At 47.4% G+C, this 22,621-nt stretch overlaps 2 protein-coding genes across 3 annotated transcripts; both read right to left on the bottom strand.

Moving 5' to 3' along the window:
• Positions 1-2,210: 2,210 nt before the first annotated feature.
• LOC136522477 (ABC transporter G family member 26-like) lies at positions 2,211-4,860 on the bottom strand. The gene is made up of 5 exons (XM_066516292.1): positions 4,711-4,860; positions 4,317-4,600; positions 4,045-4,200; positions 3,766-3,949; positions 2,211-3,653 (listed from the first exon to the last, which is right to left on the bottom strand). Exons 1-5 carry the CDS (start codon positions 4,858-4,860, stop codon positions 2,427-2,429), a joined length of 2,001 nt encoding a protein of 666 aa, XP_066372389.1. The 3' UTR covers positions 2,211-2,426.
• A 438-nt stretch (positions 4,861-5,298) lies between these two features.
• On the bottom strand, positions 5,299-10,621 carry LOC136520715 (phosphatidylinositol/phosphatidylcholine transfer protein SFH9-like). Of its 2 annotated transcripts, XM_066514361.1 has the most exons (12): positions 10,354-10,621; positions 10,146-10,174; positions 9,777-9,844; positions 8,071-8,154; positions 7,923-7,976; positions 7,733-7,810; positions 7,427-7,480; positions 6,890-6,949; positions 6,705-6,800; positions 6,222-6,323; positions 6,068-6,148; positions 5,299-5,906 (listed from the first exon to the last, which is right to left on the bottom strand). In XM_066514361.1, the coding sequence occupies exons 3-12, from the start codon at positions 9,819-9,821 to the stop codon at positions 5,613-5,615; spliced, it is 948 nt and encodes a 315-aa protein (XP_066370458.1). In that variant the 5' UTR covers positions 9,822-9,844; positions 10,146-10,174; positions 10,354-10,621; the 3' UTR covers positions 5,299-5,612. The 2 variants fall into 2 exon arrangements, with proteins under 2 accessions (XP_066370458.1, XP_066370457.1); XM_066514360.1 differs by lacking the exon at positions 9,777-9,844.
• Between the last annotated feature and the right edge of the window lie 12,000 nt (positions 10,622-22,621).

The raw sequence follows: 22,621 nt of genomic DNA, 5'->3' as shown, positions 1-22,621 counted from the left end.
CCGGATGCAACAGGATGACAAAATCACTTCTGGCGGCTTGGCCTTCGCCGCTGATGAGTTTGGGAATTTGCATCTACAAGATCCCGAACCACACACACAGAAGGAGCAACCACCTCCCGTCTGTGCTTTCATCGCTGGACTTGAAGGTGCCATGGAGGCGGGGCCAATCGAGCTAGCCCACCACATGAACCTCGACGCCAATGAAGCCTTCTCCAAGTTCAGCCGGGAGTACCTCCTCGACATAGCTTTCGAGATCTAGAAAGATCCACGCTGGACCCGTGACACAGATGCGCCACCGCTACCCGACAACCCCCTGCCTGAATTCCCAATCAGGCTCAGGAATGTAGCGGTGAACTCATGCCTTACGGCTTCGCAAAGTCATCGAGATTCCCCTTAGGCTATCCGTACTCGTCGACCTCTATTTCCATCTCTTAAAAGGAATATTCTATCCTAGTCATCGAGATTCTCTACTCTATACGTATTTCTCCCACACCCGTGTTATCTCTATCCTATACTCTATACCAACTACTCCATATTTTATTCTCCTCTCTCCCCCTTTCTCTCTCCCCAACTCTCAAACTATCTGCTACAGTGTTGCTATAGTGTTTGGCGTGGCTCCCTCGCGTGCGCGGTCTGTGGCGGTTTCATGTGCAGCCGGTACGCTCCCGGGGCGTTTGCAGGCACGCGGTACGCTACCGCTGGCATACCGGCCGCTTTAGCGCTGCACGGTGCGGACAGCCTTAACGGGGTTGAGCCCTCTTGGCTAAGGAGAAAGGACCGCAAGCGCAAGAGCCGTAACATCAGCCACAAGTAGAAGTGAGGCAACAAGGATAGGTTTGACGAGATCATGAACGGTCCGTGCCAAAATCATGGTTTTTGGGTGATCCACCTCGCCAAAGATTGCATCGCCTATAGAAGGAATCTCGCCGAGGAAGAGAAGGCGACAAAAAGGGACCCCCTGATCAACAAGGACAAGCGATGCAGGGAAGATGAGCAGGACGCTAGGCACGTCATGATCATCTTCGGTGGACCTGAAGCTTACCAATATAGACAAAGTAAGAAGTTGACACGCAAAGACGTCTACGCCGTGGTGCTCGCTACACCCCTTCATCCACGATGGTCCGAATGACCGATCACCTATGACATGAGCGACCGCCCTGATCACATCGTCGAGGCCAGTCGGTTCCCCAGGTTGTTAGTGCGATGGTGGAGACTGTAAAGATGACCAAGATCCTCATGGGCGACCTGGATGGACTGGCTTCACTTGCCTAATGTGGATGTTCGCCCGCAGCCGTTCATGGAGTGGTGACTGTCCAATAGGAAGCGCGTCGACAAGCACTTCAGGCGCGGGTTTGACTCCATCGTGTTCTTGATCGGTTGGATGCTCTGGAAACAAAGGAACGCGAGGACCTTCGATGGCAGTACACGTACAGCGAGGGAGCTCGCCGTGGACATTCGCCTCGTCGCGGAGGACTGGCGAACGGCTGGGTACAGGTAGCTCGGCATCCTTCTGTCTGGACGCTGAGCGCAGTCCCGTGAAGTTCTTAAATTTGGTTCAATCATGTAGTCCCCTGTGTTGTCCGGTGGGTGCGTGTGTGTTGGCCTTGATAATCAGAGTATTACCGAGTTTGTTGTTTCGCTTAAAACTCTCTCTCTCTCTGCTTAATGAAATACGCGTCGAAAGACGTCGTCTCAAAAAAAATATTGAAGATCAAAACAGGAGGCTGTGCACCTCACAGGATCCGATCCATGGAATTGTCCCTGGAGGACAAGTGATGCCTCTGGGCACAGTGGCCCTTAGGGTCACCTTTGGCGAAGCGGTAGGTCGTCGACTTCAAAGGGTCGTACCGCGCCATATTCGAGAGGCCATGCTATGTCAAGTTCATGGTCATCCCACACTACACCTATCTCAAGATGAAGATGCCAGGCCCTCATGGCATCATTATGGTGGCCGAGAAATTCTAGGACGCCCACCAATGTGACAAGCTAGCCGTCGAGCACGCCGTACGGGCCCTTCACTCTGACGAGCTTGAACTCAAATACGAGATTCAACGGAAACCCAGACTCGGGGGCTCCAAAGTGCTGCGCTCCCAAATAGAGAAAGAGGTAGCCAAGCTCCTAGCTGTGCAGTTCATCAGGGAGGTTTTGCATCCAGACTAGTTAGGTACTAAAAAAGAACAATGGAGAATGCTGGTTGACTATGCAGGCCTTAACAAGACATGTCCCAAGAATCCTTATCCTTTATCTCATATAGATCAAATAATTAAGAACTAACAATCCTTAGCATGCAAAGCATCGCTGATACACATCACCGTGCAGCCATTTTCCGTCAATAACTAACAATCCTTAGCATTCACACCGGCACGCGAAATTGCACCCCAAATTAATTAAGAATGAAACCGGTCGGTGCAGAGGTAGGTGGGTGATCACAAGGGCGTGAGGGTAATCCGCTTGAGGAGGCAGAAGTAGGCGAGGAATCGGTAGGCGAGCGCCATGGCGAGCAGGATCCAGACCTCGCGCATGCCGCCGTCGAGGTCCACGGTGCCGAACGACGGCGACGACTGCAGGCGCTGGCAGCCGCCCCGGCTGGCGCAGTTGTACGTGAGGTGGCCGTGGTACTGCGCTTTGAGCAGCAGGTTGAAGCCGTAGTGCATGAAGGAGACGTACTTGAGCCAGCGGATGAACTTGGGGATGTGCTGGACGTAGTAGCCGCCGGTGAGGAGGAAGAGCATGAGCACGAGCGACGCCATGACCCCAGCCCTCTTGACGCTGAGGATGGCGGCGCCCAGCAGCTCCCCGGTGCCCTGGCTGGTGAACACGATGAGCAGCGTGGCGAGGAGCGTGAGGAAGAAGCACGGCACGGTGCGGCGGAGGCCCGCCATGAAGTAGAGGATGGTCATGAAGAGCACCAGGTACACGACGTGCGGCACGGCGTCGCACAGCGTGCTGCTGGCGTAGTAGGCGCTCAGCCGGTACATGTCCGCCTTGCGCTCCTTCACCAGGTACAGCTTCTCGAAGGGGAACACGTAGACGGAGCCGAACAGCGACGACGACGTCCAGAAGATGCAGATGTAGAAGATGAGCCCCACCTGGTCCCGCAGCTGCGCCTCGTTCCCGGTCTGGGACTTCCACCAGAGGAGGCCCAGCAGGAGCGCCACGCCGACGGCCTGGGCGAGCCGCATCTTGTCCAGGTAGTCTGAGGCGCGCTCCCGGAACGTGCGCTGGGACAGCACGGTGAACTGCTGGAGCCAGCCGATGCTACGGCGGTGGTCCTTACGCGCCCGCAACGCCAGCCGCAGCTGCTCCGTGGGCGGCACCCTGCTTCTCCCACCAGCGCCGGCGCCGCCCCCCGCCCGGAACTTGACCTGCAGGTGCCTGATGACCTGGGACCTGAACTCCTGCGGGTCCGGCGAGCCGCGCAGCGCCTCGGGGACGCTGATGTCGTCAAGGTTGCCGGTGGCGAGGTCCAGCAGGAACTCGGCCGGGTTCATGGGGATCTCCGGAACGAAGCCCAGCGAGGAGAAGTGGTGCATGCAGTCCCGGGCCTTGCCGTGGTAGATGGCGTGCCCGTCGGAGATGAGCAGCAGCTTGTCGAACATGTAGAACATCCGGCTCGACGGCTGGTGGATCGTCGTGATGATCGTCCTGCGCGTCTGCAACATAACCATCCAGGATCGATCGAATTAATTAATAACATGATCGTCGTCGTCGTCGTCGGTGGCGTTGCTGCGCACAAATGTATGTGGCCTACTATATAGCTGCTACCTTGGCGAGGCGCTGGAGGACGAGGATGAGCTTGCTCGCCGACGTGGAGTCGAGACCGGAGGTGGGCTCGTCGAGGAGGAGCAGCGTCGGGTCGACGAGGATCTCGTTCCCGATGCTGGTCCTCTTCCTCTCGCCTCCTGACACCCCCCTCACGAACGCTCCCCCGATCTTGGTGTGCCGGCACCTGACCATGCAATCAAATGAGAATCGCATCGCAACTCATTCGATCCCCATGCATACATGTGAAAACTAAACTCCCCATGGAAATTCAAATTCCACCTCTCTAGATTCAGCTCGGTGATGATGGCGTCGACCCTGTCGCGCTTCTGCTGCTTGGACATGCAAGCAGGGAGCCTCAAGAAGGCGGCGAACACCAGGGTTTCCTCCACCGTCAGCTGTGGGAAGAGGACGTCGTCCTGAGTCACAAATCCAATCCTGCAGCCGGCGCACAGATTAATAACACAAAGAAATGTCACTGAATCTAGTTCGTTTCTTTACTATCCCGTTATTAAGTTGAGTGAAAATTCTTGCTTGTTACAGTTTTAATTTACCTCCTTTTGAGGCAGGGGCTGTAGGGAGTGTCGTTGTAGGTTATCTGGCCCTTGATGCCGCCATCGAGCCTGCCTCCCAGGATCTTGAGCAAGGTGGTCTTGCCGCTACCAGATGGGCCCATCAGCGCCAGGATCTCACCAGGGTCCACAGTCCCTGCGATGCCCTTGAGGATGTGCTTGCAGCTGCTTCCCTGATCTACCCTCATCTGGGATGCAAACGCCTCTCTCGCAGCTGTGAGGGGGTTGTTCAAAGTCATCTTCACCCTGTACTCCACATTCTCGAACTGCGTTTTGCCCGGGGTTTTGGGGTTCAGTAAGTCATTGCACATATTAGAGAGTTTCTTTTACAGCCTAAAACAGGAGTGAGATAGTAGTAGATAGAAAAGCATAATACCTTGAGGAATATTGGAAGAGGGCCATCTTTTGTTGGCCACAGATGATCCTCCTCCTCCTCGACTTCGACATCGGCGTCTCCATTTCCTTGCCAGGAAGGAGGAAGATGTTGGCGCTCCACTTCCATCCTCTGCTCATCGCTGATCTCCATTGTTAACAATTCTGGAGCGAGAAAGTTGTTTCAGAGAGGAAGCCAAAGAATGTGATATCCCTCTTCTTTTATGAAGTAGTAGGAAATGACAGGTGTGAGCTCAGGTAACTACTACCAACCAAGAGCATGCCTACTTTTGTTGTAACGTTGTTGATATGCATGATTCGGTTCTTTCACCCTGTTTGGTGACCCACAATCTTTCGAAGGGGCTTTGGGTGGAGAGAACCTTCCTCTAATCCCTCCAATGGATAGGCATTGTCTGTTGCGTCTTAAAGACATTCTTTCTTTCCTAAAAAACTTGTCTTGGCCAAATACACCTCTCGATTATGTTAATTAGGACTAGTCAGAATCAGCACAAAAACTGAACTCTCAGGACAGGGGCAAAACGCATCGTTACCCTCTGACTGAGCACAACACATTTCTGAAGATGACTCAAAGTGCAGGTACTAGGATGATTTATTCATTTCATCTCAGTTCATCATACAAGTGAGATATGAGAACACATTGCAAATTTGCAAGTTTACAACAGATGATAACGTCTATCTAGTACCATAGTATCAGTTCTCTTGTTTCAGTCCTGCATCATGCATGGATCTGCAAAAGATTTTGCTATGTATATCACCTATATCAATCACCCCCAGGAAATAGCAATGGGGGTGGCCCACCCCGCAAAATATAGGATCAGGTGGATCAGAAGTGGCAAGCAACGTCTTGGTTGAATTAGGCTGGCCTTATTAGACAAGTCACAAGTGCTATGCTTGGTCGATGCCATTGGCGGACCCGTTCTGCACACCAAGCTTGTGGAACTCAGCCTCAATGACCTCCACGATTTTTGCATCCTCAGGGTCCTGCTCAGGGATATTCACATGCAAGGAGCCCTGCTTAATGAGCTCCTGATTCAGTGCCTGCTCCTGGATGAAGTTGTAAAGCTCTTGGTGGAACGGGTGATCGAGAGAGAAGCAATTGTCGGCATCGCTTGATGAATGTTTGGATGAGGCCGAGCCCTCCTGTCTACAGAAATGGGGAAGGGAAGAGTAGTCCATGATCTGCGTGTTCCAGAATTGCCCATGTCATTGCATTGTGATCGTCAAAGCAGAAAGCCAGAAGATGCTTAGGAGTAAAATCAAGTTCAGTGCAGCTCAGATTCTCTTATGTGACTTTGCAGACATACTATTTGGCCATGTAAACGGTAATCAGTCTTAATTACCTTTAGAAGCTCATCTCTCCCACAACCACGCAAAACATGAACCTTCTTTCTTGTCCTCTCTTGCAACAGAGGCTTCACGACCTAAAATCAAATGAAATGTTAGAGAACCTTTACAGAAAAAGTAAAAGAGTTGTAATAATTTCAAGAAAAGCACCTTCCAACATGCGGAAAATATGTATGGAGCATTTACTATATAATAGGTCTCAGTCTTTTCAGGGTAATTCAAATCATCAACAGTAGATATTGCAGTCACAATCTGTAGCACATCAATATTAGTCAGCAGTAGGATAAAAAAAAATGGATAGCATTTGCACTGTGCACGTTTTACTTATTTTGATGGGTATTATTTATACAGCCTGTTCGCTGGTTGGTTTCTGGGCTGATAAGCCCGGCTAGTGCTAGTTTGTTGTGAGAGGAAAACATTGTATCATGGCTGATAAGCCCTGGCTGAAACCAACAAGCGAACAGGCTGATAGTCTTCTAATTTGTGTGTGGCCTCATTTATACAGCATATTGAGTTACTTAAAGTAGGCATATACCCATTGTTGTCTCCCTATGGACGTTATGAAAATCAATCTACACTCTTGTAGTTTGGAGAACAGAAGAGGGTAGAATACAATGATATTGCAGGCTGTACCTTCATTTGGTTTAGTGCTGACAATTTCAGACCAGTCATATCGAGAACCTTTATACAGGTGGTAATAGGTCTCCCATACTTCTTTGTCGCCATAGGCTAGATGAAACAAAAGTGAGCAAATATATGTGTTAAGAAAATTTATAGAAGTTATCTAATTGTCCATGGAGCTTTAGTTAAACACTCACCAAAATAAAACGATCACGGTACTCATTGATCTGAATGTGAGATTGCACATAGTAGTTAACCTGGAAATACATGCATGAAGTATAAGGCATAAATTCATGGACGGACGAGTATGACTTGATCTCAAATACATATGGATTCAATATGATAAAAGGGTCAAAATCTATTTAAATTCATATATGACTCTTATTATATTGCAACTTACTAGTGCAACAGTATTTACTTATATTTAATTTGATTGACATGGATGGATCTCAAATACATATGGATGCAATCTGATAAAAGGGTCAAAATCTATTTGGATTCATATATGACTCCAATTATATTGCAACTTACTAGTGCAACAGTGTTTACTTATATTTAATTTGATTGGCATGGATGCATTCTGACAAATGTTAAGTATATCAAAGCCCATGGCCCATGAGGATGTCTATACACACATATTACAATCATGTGTCCTAATTCATCATATTCTCAAAATCCCAAAGGTTAGTAACAATGGAAACTACTAAAACTCTTAAATAGTCTGAGACAGTTACCGAAGCTTTGTCATATGTGCTCAGTCCAACACCAACTGCAAATACAGGGATGCCCTACAATAGGAGAAGGAAAGTGGACTATTAGACAACTTTGCATAGTTTATCCAATAATAATAACTTAGTTACAGACTGGATGTGAAGACTTTTATGGCATAGACAGCATAGAACTCATTGGCAAAGCACAAAAGATGAAAATGTCTAAGTACAAAATTCAAACCCAGGACTGTTCAAAAACCAATGCTAAATTAAGATGAATACAGCAAGCATGCAAAGAAAATTATTATAACTTGCATAAAACAGCTGTACCTCTTTGGAGTATCCTGATAACCCAACAAGCTGTGTATCACGAATTGATCTATACAAATCTACTGGGATAATAGGTTTCTGCGATAGTCCAGCACAAACAGATGATCACAATAAGGAAGTGTAAATACGTGCAGAACGTCCTAACACTATAGTCAATAGCCAAGCTTGTTCTAGGACTGAGACTACTTACCTCCAGTATACTATCGATTTCATTTTGTATCCTCCAATTCAAAGAATCTTCAAGCTAGCAAAAGAAATTTTCCTCAGATAATGAAACATTTACTTTAGGGTTCATCAATATGAAAATTGAAATGGAAAATTGCAGTGTCAACAATTACCATCCTGTGAGCCTTATTCACATGCCACTCTCTAGCTTTAAGGAAACGCACTAATGTCTCTGTTGGGTAGCCCTGGTGCACATTCTGAAAAATAAAAAGAAAACATGAGAGCTCAAAGACAATCTCCCTAGGATAATAAGAAAAACTTTTTACATCTATGAAAAAATTCAAAACAACTGCATATACTCATGGTTCTTTCTGAAGGCCAAGGGTACTGATACTGGTACCACAGCTTTCAAACTAGGTTGTTTAAATGATATGTACTGCAAGAGCTTCTCAACACATTTTTTTCAAGTTGGTCAAAAACAAGGTGGGCAGGAGGTTTTCAAAGATCCCCACCACCAGGACACTGGCATGGCATTATGGCAAATAGTACAATAGAAACAATTCACAAGTAGGGCCACAGGGATAGACATGAAGAATCAGATACTAGTGCGACCTTATTACTTGAATTTTGTCAAATATAGCTGCCTCAAGTGCTAAGGCATAAGTTTATCATCTGTTCCACTTTATCATATTCTCCATTGCAGAATCTCGTCCCTTAAAAGTTCAGTTTTATTATCAATGAAGAAACTGGTATTCTTTTCCATGCTAAGAGTGCAAAGTATACTGCACATAGTATGTTTATGGCATGTATCTATAAAGTCTACACACACTCAGTGAGTCAGCGTTCAAGAAGATAAGAGAAGGGATTTGCAAACTTTTAAGCAACTAAATGCAATATGGTAATTATCCCTAAGATGAAGACTCCTCGAGCTGGTTATAGTTTTTTGTGTAGTTTCAGAAACTGGATAGTATCAACCGGCCGGTGCATGCAATGCAACTCAATAAAATAGGCTGTTTGATCCTAACTAACCTTTTCAGCTCAGGGGTTGGGATGAATGGGCCTATCACCACCTCATCCCTAACAATCACAAGTCGGTAAAAGAATACAGAATGGGACCGTCCTGCTAAAATCATGGGATGATCCTGTAACAGATCAATCAACCTAGAATGTGGTAATCCCTCAAACCAAGCATCCTGCGAGAAACTTGTACTTCCATTTTTAAGGAAAGCTATAGTTAATTGCACTTATACTTTGCTTGCCTCATGTTATTGAGGCAATAATTCTGTTGCAAGTGGCACTTTCTTTTGATTCTCACTCCACCAGCCAAGAGGTTCTGCTGGGAATTATTTGGCATCTCCTACTCAGCACACAGTGCGCACTTAAGCCTAGCCTTTAGAGAGAATTTCATTGACGGAAATGTTCTCTTGCAAACTAAAATTAACTGGTAAAATGACAGAATAAAAACAAAAGGAAGTCAATCCAGAAGTGCCGGATGCATAGGATGCCTACCGGCATGTGTCTGCACACTGATATGACAAGTGTCAAGTGCCATTATATTAACAAAGTAAAGAGCAAAAGGAGAAATCATTCTATAATAATCCGCAACAACCAAAAGACAGTTCCATTGACAAGCAACCAAACGCGAGGAAAAGCACTGAGGTATATATTACTACCAACATATCAGGAGGCTCGAGGGGACCAAAAATGTCGCTGTCCACTAGTTGAAATAGTGGACCTGAGATCAGAATATTCCTCGACACATCCATTGTGGAAAGCTCTCAGCCCCCGTTGTCAAACTACTCAAAATTACCTCAGGGATCCCAAACGTGTGGCTTAGATCAAAGAACAAAATAACATTTTGCAGCCAATCAATAAGTACCGTCAACTTGGACAACTGTGAATTTATCCTTAGATCCGTGTTCATGCTGGTTGAACTGTATCAACTGACTGCGCATGAGTGAAAACAAAAGCTCAGGCATGAACTGGAATGATTTCATCCAAATCAGCACAAGTAGTCTAGTACCAACAATCTAACAAACGCCCGGTCTCACTTAGCCACTTGATCATCTAAGTCAGACTAATCATTCAAACTGTTTAACTGATCTGAGAAAAGGTTCCGTCTGATCCAAATCGAAATGCAGACTAAATACAGCACAAAATGCCCATGCTTGACAGAAGAATCAAGATTTCTCAGATATCACGAAGGCTCAATATGAAGGTTAAAAAGAAAAGGCGCATAGATCCATACCTCTAATGTCTTCTTCAGCGGCGCGTCCACTGCAAGAATCCAAGCCAGAGAAAGCACGTTATGAGTGACATTATTAGCACCAGACGAACCCACACAAAACCCAGAACCGAAGACTCCGAAAGCTAAACCCAAAGTCCGAGCGGGGCCGCCGCTCCGAAATCGTAAAAAGATCCAAACTTTACTGGTGATCCGGAGCGAAAGCTCTCACCTTGGTCCAGGAGGCCAGCGAGCTGCTCGACGGCGGCGGCGTCGCAGGCGGCGGCTGCCATTGCCGCCGCGGGAGGGATCCGGAGCTCGGTCCGCGAGCGAGGACTGACGAGGCGGGAGCGGCCTGGTTTTGGTTTGACGATTTGGCGCGGATTTAGGAGCGCGGCCAAGAGGGAAAAAAGATTCGCGTGGCGCGGTGGCTGGCGGGGAGGGACTAAAAAGCGGGAGGAAGAGGGGAGCGGAGGTCGTCGCCTCCACTCGGAGTCGGTTGGTCTACAGACCGGGCCCGTCCGTTGGCCATCTATAACTATATACTGCTGCTGTGCTGAAGTGTGGAGTAGGGGAAGGGCTGCCCGTTGCTGTTACAAAAAGCAGTGAATTTCTTTTTCATATATAAAAAAGCAATTGATTAGTGCTTTTATGTGCTTCTCGTTTGATGTACTAGTATTTCTTTTCTTTTCTTTTCTTTTGAAGATGTTGCATCTTCTTTAGCATCTTTTTACTAGCTTTTGTTGTAATTTGGGAAGTGTTGAAAGCCCTCTTTGGAGCACAATAATTTAACTTTTTTTCTTGAAATATCTAGGAGATAGCATACATCTTTCCTCTATGATTGTTCTCAAAGAAACGCACACTTAGTATTCTTTGGCTCTGCAAATGAGTGCACTTTTAGGATGAAAGGAAGTCACTAAGGCATGAAGAAACACAAAAGAGTACATATGTGGGATGTCAAAATTAGTAATATGTCACCTAACCTAGCTTCAACAGTTTTGCATCTCTTTTGGTCGAGCTCGAAGCACTCTATATGATATATATCAAAAGAAATATACACTCCCTGGCCCTAGATGTTCAACTTGTTGGTTACACTCATGCATGACTCATGTAGCCCAACTAGTCAAAGCATGATTTGGATGCCAGGGGGTTAGGTGTATGATGTGCCACCTTCTGAATTTTGCATTTAATTAAGACGACTGTGTTTCAGTCGTGCTGGGCCCAGCCCAAGCAAAACAGGAAAAAAGAAAGGTCATTTATCTGAGAAAAGTAGACATGGATATATTTCAGTCCATTTTAAGCATTGAGCAAAGATGCTCCTCGTATGAAAAGATGCCAAGTGGCCGAGCACATCTGATGATTAAAAAAAAAAGAATATGATTGTCTAGCTACGTATTTTCCATGTGCTCCACAGCGTGGACTCACCCTCTCATAGGTCCACGCGCGAGCGTAAGTCGATCTGCTGCACATGCTAAGATCCTCCTCTGGAATATTAGGTGGAGTAGGGTACGAGCAACGCACGCGCACCTCCAAAAATTTACTCAAAATTACGTCCCTAGTTTATAATTAGTCCCGTGATAATCATCTTAACATCCATGATTTTGTAAACCTGCGGTTGTAGAACTCTCTTTTTTGGACTGTCGGCTTGAGGCGTTCTCTTTCTCTACAGCGAATTTCATTCAGTTCGCTGCCCAAATGCTGCTATCTGAAGCAAGTGCCACAATCTGCGCACATCAAGGTGGAAAGATGTTGCAGACATGGAGGGCCGATTCCTCGCCGGAACACCTGTTGGTACGAAGCAGGCACACATGCTGTCAATCTGAACGTTGTGCTACATTTGAAACACTCAGGAAGTCTGCACAGTCCATAGCCATAGAAAACAATGAAGATTGCTCCACTTGGGTCTTGGCTGGAGGGAAAGTACTTAGTTCCCTTTTCTCTTTTGGTAGCTCATCCCTTAGTGAGTAATTAGCATAGTTTTCTCCTAAACCTCCTACAGTAGTCTATTGCAGGAGGCAGCGTCTCTCGCGCTTCTTTTTTTCGAAAGAAATGGCAGGAGCTCTGTCTTTCAATTAAGATAGCGAAAAGAGATGTTTATATACAAGAGAGGGGAAAGCTGTTGTCACACAACAGAGCAATTGGAAGCCCCCAATCAGAATAGAAGAGCAGCCCATATGAAAAAGCTCTTTTTCTAAGGCCTGTGTCTTCCTTAATTATCATGGCCACTTGCAGCGCTGTCTCTGTGGCATTGTTAAAAATTCTCCTCATTGAAGGGCGAGCCTGGTGCAAGCGGTAGAGTCTTACCGTCTGTGACCGGAAGGTCCCGGGTTCGAGTCGCGGTCTCCTCGCATTGCACAAGCGAGGATAAAGCTTGCCACTGACACCTTTCCTCAGACCCCGCACAGAGCGGGAGTTCTCTGCACTGGGTACGCCTCTCTTTCCATAAATTCCAGAAGGTGTAAATCACCAAGCCATTGAATCTTCTCCACTCCGCACTAGGAACTTTTCCTGTTGCGTCCTTCCACCAAGAAAAGATCTGGGAGGGGGCATGCTGTAGTTGGCCCAGGATGTCCTCAAAGTGCTCCCATGCTAAGATCTGATTCCAAACCGCCATGGCAAAGGGGCATTGCAAATACAGGTGTAGGCCGGTTTCCAGGGGCCCATTGCAGAGTGCGCAGTGGTCTTGATGTGGCCACCTTCTTCTCTGCAAGTTGTCCGCTGTTAGCACTTTCCCCGTGCATAAGTATCCAGGTAAATACCTTGCACTTGTTCTCAGCAAGTGCTTTCCAAATGTGGTCGCTCCGGAAGGCACCGAAGGACCCACTGAACTGCATCATGTAAGCTGAGCAGGTGGAGAAAGCGCCGTCCGGAGTCCATTTTCAAGTGATCGGGTCCAGGACACCTTGAATCCGATGCATATCGTGTATCCTAATCCATAGGGAGACAAACTCTTCGACATGGGTGGCTGAGGTGATGCGACCTCTTAGTGAGCGAATGCAATTGTTGTTTTCTGAGCTCTTGATCTACCGTTCTATTCTTTCTAGTGGCAATTCTAAAGAGATTGGGTGCCACATACTGGGACCTCCCCTTCGAGACAGTTGTTGTGCCAGAAGCGTGCCTTAGCGCCATCGCCCAAGGTGATTGTTGTCGATGCATTGAAAAAGGCGGTCAATGTCATTGCAAGGGATGTCCATTCCTAACCAAGGTTTGGAGTCTTTCGTCCATTCCTGCCATAACCATCGGAGACGGAGGGCACAGCCAAACCTCTCGAGACCAGGCACTCCAAGATCCCCCAAGGTCCTTCGGCCGCGTGACCGTAGGCCAATTTACCAAGCAGTGACTGCCATTTGCGTTGTCCTCCCCTTTCCATAGGAATGATCTCCTTATTTTGTCCATTTTCCTCCTTGCCCATGCTACCAGTAGAAAAATCGTAAGGTGGTAGGTTGGCATGGCCGAGAGAACTGAGACAAGCGTAAGAGCCTCTCGCGCTTGTAAGATGTCAAATTCTGTAACCCTTCTTATCTAACACAAAGCCGGAGTACCAGATTTCTAAAAACATTCATAGATTCTTACATACTATAAATATAGCAATCTCGTATTCACTGAGTTTGGGACATACAAAATTTTATTCAAGTCTGTTTTGGACTACCATTAATTTGTTCTGGTTGCGTGGATTGCCTGTGCGCAGGAATTTGAGGTTAATGTTTAGATGACAGTTTGAGGTTATAGTTTAGGTAACATATTTGGAGGTCAATGGAGAAAAGATGTCAATGAGATATTCCTAATGATATATGAAGTCAACAATTTAATTTATGAATGACATTTGACCAAATTCATTCTAATGGGCATATGAGCTTCGGAATATATGTGGATTAAGTAGAAAAGGCAAAAAAGATACTCCCTTCAGCTCATAATACTTGATCTTATAGCATTTAAATTTGTACAAAGATAATACCATAGCATAACCTATAGGTCCCTAACCAAATTTACTATTGGCCATCACCTCGCTGTCTCAATGGCCTAGAGTTGATTAAAAAAAGAAAAAACATACCAATGGCTAGATGGACTCTACTACCGTGAAGAGTTGAATAAAAAAAAGAAAAAAAAACAACCGATGGACTGGATCCACACATCTGGAGTTGAATTACCGATGGCCTTATCCTATTGTGGATTGCTAGCCCTTGAACATCTGGCACCCACGTCTGCACCCCATTTCTTGCACTCACGTGGGGGCGCGCGACGTCCGGACATCGCCCGTACCGTCCGACCGCACACAGGGACCGTCTACGCCCACTCGGCGGCACCCCAATAGTTGCGGCAGGTGGGTTGCATTGCAACATGTGCAACACTCGATCTACTTTTGCAACATCCAGATGAAACACTTTGCAACATATGTCCGAAACAGTCGAAACACTTGCAACAACATTTGAAAAACATAGAAAAAACTTAAAAACACATGTGTAGTCATTACAAACATCCAAATGAAACACTTGCAACACACGTATAAAACACATAAAACACTTGCATATATATGCAACATCTTTTTTGACTATATATGCAACATCCAGATCTATTTTTGCAACATCCAAATGAAACACTTGCAACATACGTCTTAAACAGATTAAACATTTGGAACATACACTTGGAACAAACGTGTATAGCCATTGCAACATGTGCAACATCCCGATCTACTTTTGCAACATCGATATAAAACACCTACAACATATCTCTAAAACATCTGATACACTTGAAACATACACTTACAACATGTGTTTTCAGCTTGCTGCTTGGGCGAATGGAGGCTCGTCGTTGTGGAGCTCGACTCCAATGGGCAGTGCATGGAGCTCGCCGGTGCGGCAGCGGTGCAAGCAACTCACCAGCGGGGCGGCATCACATGAAACTCCTCCCCTCGCTTGCTTGCTGGAGCATCCGTCATGGAGGCTCGCCGACTTGGTGGAGTGGCCGCGGCGGTGTTGATATTTCTTATGCTCAAGTAGATAATTCCACAAGCACACAAAATATCATTGTAGCATTTTACCTAAAAGTATTTCAGGGTATCGTATTTATCCATAGGGCAGAAGTGGCTAAAGAAGTTGATTGTTAACCATCACGTATCTACTAACTAGTACACCGACTAGACTAAAGTGGGGGTAAGTGATATAAGATAAGATAGGGTGACACACAAGAAGATCCACTCTAGAAGGATAGAGTGAAAGCATAGCTAAGTGGGAGGACAACGAGCGAGGGAGTTTCCTAAGTTCTTCTTTATCACAAAGGTTCTTTCTTAGATATGGCTTAGTGTGGGGGTATGGCCCCCAAGGCATGGGCCGCACCATCGGAGGTGGCCCAGCCCACAAGATTAAGGCGTGCACGGCGCTGCTCGGCATGCACCGCAAGACATTGTATAGTACCAAATAGGCTACTTTACTTGTAACCCTACCTCCTCCAGAGTATATAAGGAGAGGTAGGGGTCCCCTAGCGGATAGGCTACATCAAGCTACTTGGTCGTCCAGATCAATACAATACACCAAAGACACAGGACGTAGGGTATTACATCGATCAGACGGCCCGAACCTGTCTAAATCGCTGTCTCTGCGCCTTGTGTCACCATCCAGTTCCTGATCACGCGCACCCCCACTGACAAATCTACCATCACGGGATAACCCTCGGTGGACTACCGAGCATATTCTGTCGACAGTTGGCGCGCCAGGTAGGGGTGTGCGCTTGATCTATGGCGAGCCAAATGGACCTCAAATCAACAACGTGTTCTCGTCATCAATCTCGTGGAGATCCATGCCGGTCGACGACGATGATTCATCACTGCTACACCAGCCCCTGTGACAGCAGATCTGATCTCGGAACCACCTCCGAGGTCGTCTTCACCAACAACTCACTGCCCGCCAGGTGCTCGCCGTCAACGCCGACCAGACAATGCCATACGCCACCGACCAGACACTTCGTCCAAAGCTAAGTCACGCTTTAATATTCTTCTAAATATTCTCCGATCTTCGTATATCGCCATAATATTTCTCTGAGCTATTTTCTCCATATTTGCTCTCCAAAATGATTTTCCAAACCCCTGAATAGTCCTGTTGATGCTTGAACGCCTCCAGAGATGACCCTGTCTCTGGCTCCTCCTTACACGTGCTACGGGCTCCGCGCTCTGCATTATGGGTGGTCGGCAGAGGCTCCTTGGTCATGCCTGTTCCTCCTACACGTGCACGAGCTCCGCACTCGACGTTATGGACTATGGGCTAGCTAGGGCTGGAGACTTAGCTACACACTAACTGTTTGGGTGGTTTATATTAAACATAAATATATTTTCACGTCAACTGATCGTCAAACTGCATACGTCGTTTCATCACCATTGCTGATTTTTCTCCGAAGTTTATTTATTTTTACATCATGTACTACCCGTTCTACATGTTTGTATTGCAGGATCATCGTCTAGGTGATCGGACCACTTGGTGCTCGGACTTCTCCACCGATCAACTGGTCGGACCGCTTGGTTCATGGACTCCATCGCCGACCAGTTGATTAGACAGTTCGCCACTCGTGCTTCATCGCCAGCTACGCCGGTTACTCCTCGGCTCTCGGTTTCTTCGTGCTCGAGGACTAAGTGGGCACACTTCACCGCACGGACATCGTCAGCTACGTCGGTGCTCAGACCTCACCACCTACACCGGGCACTCCTCGGTGCTCGAACCTCACCGCCTACGCCAAGGACTCCTCGGTGCTCGGACATCGCCGCCTACGTCGGGGACACCTCGGTGCTCGGACCTCACCGCCTACGCCGGGGACTCCTCGCTCCTTGGTACTTGGACATTGCCGCCTACGCCGGGGACTCCTCGATGCTTGGACCTCATCGCCTACGCCAGGGAATCCTTGCTCCTCGGTGCTCGGTCATCGCCAGCGGCGTCGAGGACTCCTCGCTCCTCGGTGCTCGGACATCGCCGCCTACGCCGGGGACTCCTCGCTCCTCGGTGCTCGGACATCACCGCCTACGCCGGGGACTCATCACTCCTCGGTGTTCGGTCATCGCCAGCGACGTCGAGGACTCCTTGCTCCTTAGTGCTCGATCATTGCCAGCGACGCTAGGGACTCCTCGCTCCTTGGTGCTCGGACATCGCCGCCTACGCCGTCATCGCCAGCAATGTCGGGGACTCCTCGCCCCTCGGTGCTTGGTCATCGCCAGCGATGCTGGGGACTCCTCGCTCCTCGGTGCTTAGACATCGCTGCCTACGCCATCATTGCCAGTGACTCCAGGGACTCCTCGCTCCTTGGTGCTTGGACATTGCCGCCTACGCCATCATTGCCAGCAACGTCGGGGACTCCTCGCTCCTTGGTGCTCAGTCATCGCCAGCGACGCCGGGGACTCCTCGCTCCTCAGCGCTCGGTCATTGCCGCCTACGCCTGGGACTCCTTGCTCCTTGCTCCTCAATGCCCGGTCATCGCTGCCTACGCTAGGGACTCCTTGCTCCTCGCTCCTCGTCGCTCGGTCATCGCCACCTACGCCAGGGACTCCTCGCTCCTCGCTCCTCGGTGCTCGGTCATCGCCACCTACGCTAGGGACTCCTCGCTCCTCGGTGCTTGGTCATCGCCAGCTACGCTGAGGACTCCTTGGCGCTCGGATCTTGCTACGTCTCATCGGTGTGCTATCAAGCTGCTCCATGTTGTTTGGATCAGGGTGCTGATCTTGGGCAGCATGTTTGGGGTCTTGATACATGCATGTCAGACGACGTCGGCAAGCTTTCAGACTTCTTTGACCCTGCTACAAGATTCATTCTTCATCTTCTAGCAGGCTCAGGGACTAAGTGGGCACACTTCACCTTGCGGTAAATGTGCTTGTTCTCATCTCGAGGCTACGCCCGGGGACTGGCTGCCTACTCAGCTAGTTTTCTACTTTATGACCCTGGCACCATGTGACTATGTCACCTACTGTCAGGCTTGGGGACTAGCTGTGGGGGTATGGCCCCTAAGACATGGTCCGCACCATCAGAGGTGGCCCAGCCCATAAGATTAAGGCGTGCACGGTGCTACTCGATGTGCACCGCAAGACATTGTATAGTACCAAATAGGCTACTTTACTTGTAACCCTACCTCCTCTAGAGTATATAAGGAGAGGTAGGGGTCCCCTAGCGGATAGGCTACATTAAGCTACTTGGTCGTCTAGATCAATACAATACACCAAAGACATAGGACGTAGGGTATTACGTCGATCAGACGGCCCAAACATGTCTAAATTGCTGTCTCTGCACCTTGTGTCACCATCCGGTTCCTGATCATGCGCACCCCCACTGACAAATCTACCATCGCGGGATACCCCTCGGTGGACTGCCGAGCATATTCTGTCAACACTTAGCAATGTAACTTAGCATAACAAGATTAATGAGCACACACAAAGCACTTCAGAGCTCTGTTTCAGTCAAGCACTACAAAAGATAACTTGTGCTGTTACAGCTTCGGGCCCTATGCTTTAAGAACTTGCCCAAACACGTGGTGGATTACATTGACTATATGGGGCTATCACCACCCACTAGCTACCACACATCTGAGGAGCAAGCCACAAACACTGGTATACTCTAGCCTAAGCACCATGCTTACACTATCGTATACTACTCTAGTTCCCTAAGGAAGATCAAACTAGAGCACTCAACTAAGAGTAGTGAACCCGCACAAAGGTGTGAACATTACTCTAATTATACTATAGATGTACTACTAAGGCTATACTAAAGCAACCAAAAGTATTACTACAATAAAGGAATAGTAACACTTAAGCAAGATAAGTAAATAAAGAAGATACTAATATATTTCATAGAAAGTAATATATTAAAATAAGGAAAGTCTTACAAGAGAGATACAAAGCTATACCAGACTCCTGAAGACTGCTCCTGACTCTAGGAAGAGCTCCTCTTCACTCTAACTCCCACTAGTACTATCACTAATGCTACATCTTGAGAGAGTAGAGAGAGTTTCTCTTGTGGTGTGTGTTACAAGTGAGGGGTGAGGGTGCTATTTATAGTGGAGAGGTGGAGTAGGGCTACTCCATCGCCACAACAACGATCTGTGGGAGAGCACCTCCACACCCTTGGATGAAATCGCCTTTGAAACCGCCTTAAATCAATGCATGGGATTGATCACCACTGTGCTTGTTTGCATGTCCAAAAGTTTGAGGCAGTTTGGTGGAACTTGGGCGTCAGCCGATGTGGCATGGCATCGCCCGACGCCCCCTTGGCACATCTGCCATCCGTCTTGAGTCGGTTCACTTCATCTATGGTCCTCCAGCGCATGGGTATGAAGTTTGGTTGAAGTTGGAATTTCCTTCCTCTAGTTATGGACTCATCTTTTCTTGTGTTGGATTGGCCCACTTGTCCAGGCTTTCCCGAACCACCATTTGGGTCTATGGGATGGATAGGGCTTCCCTTGGACTCCTGGGTGAGTGTGGAGGCCCTTGACCAAGTTTTGGGGCCATTAGACACATGTCCACATCGCTCGATGCCATAGGGCGTCGCCCAACGTCCATGTGTGTCCAAACCAGCCCGGCCCATCTTGTGATCTTTTAGAAGGCGTAACTTTGTCGTCCGGACTCTGAATTGGGTGAACCAAAACTCGATTTTGTGTATCTCAACGAGCTCTTTGATATGGTGTAGTCAAAATCAGCATTTGATGAAGTGTTTTTACATGTATATTGCCACCTTGTTCCTAGACTCACATAGCCATCACAACTTGTGGAAGTGGTTAGGAATAAGCCCTATGACTATGGTTTATGTCATTTATATCACCAAATTAGGCATGGTTGATGGTCTAACATGAGGTGTTAAGGACCATCAATAGATAGGCGGATGCTGTAGTGTAGGCGGGCGGCGTGGTGGAGGTAGAGTAGGAAAGGGGGGCAGCGCGGTGGAGGCAAGCACGTAAACCTCGGGAGAAAAATCGTGTCATTCTTGTGATTGGATTTCTCCCGGTGATTGATTGTTTTCATATTGTGATTGGTTCATTCCTCTACATGATGGTATAATCACCTTACTCCTTTACATTCCTTGCAAACTAGTTGTCAAGCTCTTTAGTGTAGTTAGTTTTTGAGAGCTTGTTAGTTTGGTTAGTGTGGCTCTTTAGTTAGTCTTTGAGAGCACACTAGCTTAGTGAGTAGTGACCTAGCTTGTTTGTGTGCCTAGTGATCATAGCAACTAAAATTGTTGAATATGTGGCTTGCAATCCTTGTAGAGCTAGAGCAAAATTGCATTACACCGTTTGTTGTACTAATCAATTGCTCTAGTGCTTTGTAGAGTTTTTAAATAGGCTATTCACCCCCCCTCTAGCCATATTAGGACCTTTCAAGTGGTATTGGAGCCGTGGTCACCCTTTTGATTGAAGGCTTAACAACCTCGATGTCAAAAGATGGCTCAAGTTGTGTTAACCATGTGGGGGGCAAACCACCGTTCTTTGATGGCACATGCTATGTGTTGGGGACCATGATGCCTAAGAGAGGGGTTAATTAGGCAACTTCAAAATCTACTTCTTACTATGGCCTCTAATTCCACCTAGTCAAAACCTATGCAAGAAAGTATTCTTATCTATATTTGCAACTACGGTTTTGCTAGGTGTGTTGCTATCTCTACCGCGAAAGAGTTATGCAACCTAGGTTCCAATCCTATCAACTAGCCTATCAACTAAGCAAGGAAAGTAAAGCAATCAACCAAGGTAGCAATGTAAATGCGGAAGGTAAAAGATGAGGTAGAGATGCAAACTCCCATTGATGACTCTGGTATTTTTACCGAGGTATCAAGAAATGCTCAAGCTTCCCCCTAGTCCTCGCTAGAGCCCCTTGCAAGGAATCCTTCGCAAGGGCCAAGCTCTCGGTAGGGTAACTCCGTGGATAGCCTTGGGCCTTCCCAACACGAAAGTGGGTCTCTGGTGTGCCTTTTGGCAAGTCTCTCCTAGACCGCTCCCCGCCGTCTTCACTATCGAGCTTCCGTCTGAACCGGCTCGGGCCTTGTTCCCTTCGGTACACGGTGGTGGCCACACCACAAACGCGGTTGGTGTGGTCTTGCAAGACTACAAGCCCTGACAAGTTACAAACATGGTGCACACAAGCACCTTGGGTTTAGAGGTATGCAAACCTCACTAGCACTGAGACCTAAGCCTAGAGCAAGCACATATGAGTGTGGTCTAACTAACCTAAGCACTTCATAAAGCACCTTCGCTAATCACCAAGTGATCTTTAATCTCTATGCATGTGGAGGGCACAAATGAGGTGTAGCAACACCCTCCTATCTTCCCTCAGCTCTCTCTCCCTCTCTCTCTCTCTCTCTCTCTCTCTCTTCAAATGGCCAGTTGGGCCAAGTATTAATAGCCCCCAAGTCAAAACTAGCCGTTGTGGCCAAGACCTGGCACCGGATAGGGCGGTGACCGCCACATGGACTAGTCGTTGCTCACTAATAGGCCGATAGTTGGGACACATGGTCACCGCCATGGGTAGGGTGGTGCACTGCCATAGCATATCCTGTGCCCCAACTTATTTTGGCTGCTTTCTAGAAAATTAGGGTAGTGGCACCGCCACCCCCTGTCTGGTGCACCGCCACCCCAGGGTGGTGACCAAGGCAGTGCACATAGTCATGTCTGGTGCCCGCCTCTTTTCCAGCTACTGCAGCCCTTCTCTGGTGGAACCGCCACCCCTAGGATGGTGCCCACTCAGCCATGGTTTGCTTTCGTTTTGTCGTGTGGCTTTGTTCAGGCTTCGACATCTTCACGTCTTGGACTCCTTGCTTCACTTCTAGGCTGTCAACACCTCCTCCAATGTCTTGTTTTGCGTGTTGATCATTTTCTTCATGTTCCAAAGTTGATCGAAGTCCGCATTGCATCCTATTGAACTATAAAATAAACACTAGAAAATACGTTAGTCCAATTGGGTTGTGTTGATCATCAAACACCAAAATCCAAAGTAAATGGGCCTAGGGTCCATTTTCCTTACAATCTCCCCCTTTTTGGTGATTGATGACAACACGACCAAAGCAAGCAAATAATAATAAATGCAAAAATTTAAAAACTATCTACTTGCTAGGATGCAATGCAAAGGCAAGTTTATATGATGAAAAAAGATACCACTTGTGAAAACTTTGAAAACTTATCTTGCCCTTGCAAATGTCCCCATGTGGCATTATGGATTTAAGCCTCCCCCTAACTCTATAATCCACTATTCTCTCTATCTTGGACCATTACCAATTGTAAATTATTTTGATTGGGCTTGCTTTTGGTCCTATAAATTCTCCCTCTTTGGAATCAGACACTGAAAAGGAATACATTAGTAGCACAAGGGAGGGTCAACTTTTGTGATCCTTTGTATGTGGAGTGGAATAGATCTAAAAACTTGACTCTCACATTACATAGACTAAGCTCCCCCTAAATATATGCACACATATGGTGGATGGAAAAGTAATGCATAATTGGCAAATTAAAGCACAAGGGAGTTTAATCTATATAATTCATGGGGAAAGCATAAA

This window comes from Miscanthus floridulus, chromosome 18, assembly GCF_019320115.1.
Source record: "Miscanthus floridulus cultivar M001 chromosome 18, ASM1932011v1, whole genome shotgun sequence".
In the NCBI taxonomy this organism is placed as follows: domain Eukaryota; kingdom Viridiplantae; phylum Streptophyta; class Magnoliopsida; order Poales; family Poaceae; genus Miscanthus; species Miscanthus floridulus.
Note: the sequence above shows the minus strand (reverse complement) of the source record. Positions and strands in the feature narration are given on the sequence as shown.

Coding starts and splice junctions, on each gene's coding strand:
- LOC136522477 (XM_066516292.1), bottom strand. CDS start 4,860: ATGGAGATCAGCGATGAGCAGAGGATGGAAGTGGAGCGCCAACATCTT. Junction 3,950..4,044: donor ACCGAGCTGAATCTAGAGAG/GTGGAATTTGAA, acceptor TTGCATGGTCAG/GTGCCGGCACACCAAGATCG. Junction 3,654..3,765: donor TCCTCCAGCGCCTCGCCAAG/GTAGCAGCTATA, acceptor GTTATGTTGCAG/ACGCGCAGGACGATCATCAC.
- LOC136520715 (XM_066514360.1), bottom strand. CDS start 10,414: ATGGCAGCCGCCGCCTGCGACGCCGCCGCCGTCGAGCAGCTCGCTGGC. Junction 7,811..7,922: donor AAATCGATAGTATACTGGAG/GTAAGTAGTCTC, acceptor GGACTATCGCAG/AAACCTATTATCCCAGTAGA. Junction 6,801..6,889: donor ACCGTGATCGTTTTATTTTG/GTGAGTGTTTAA, acceptor TGTTTCATCTAG/CCTATGGCGACAAAGAAGTA.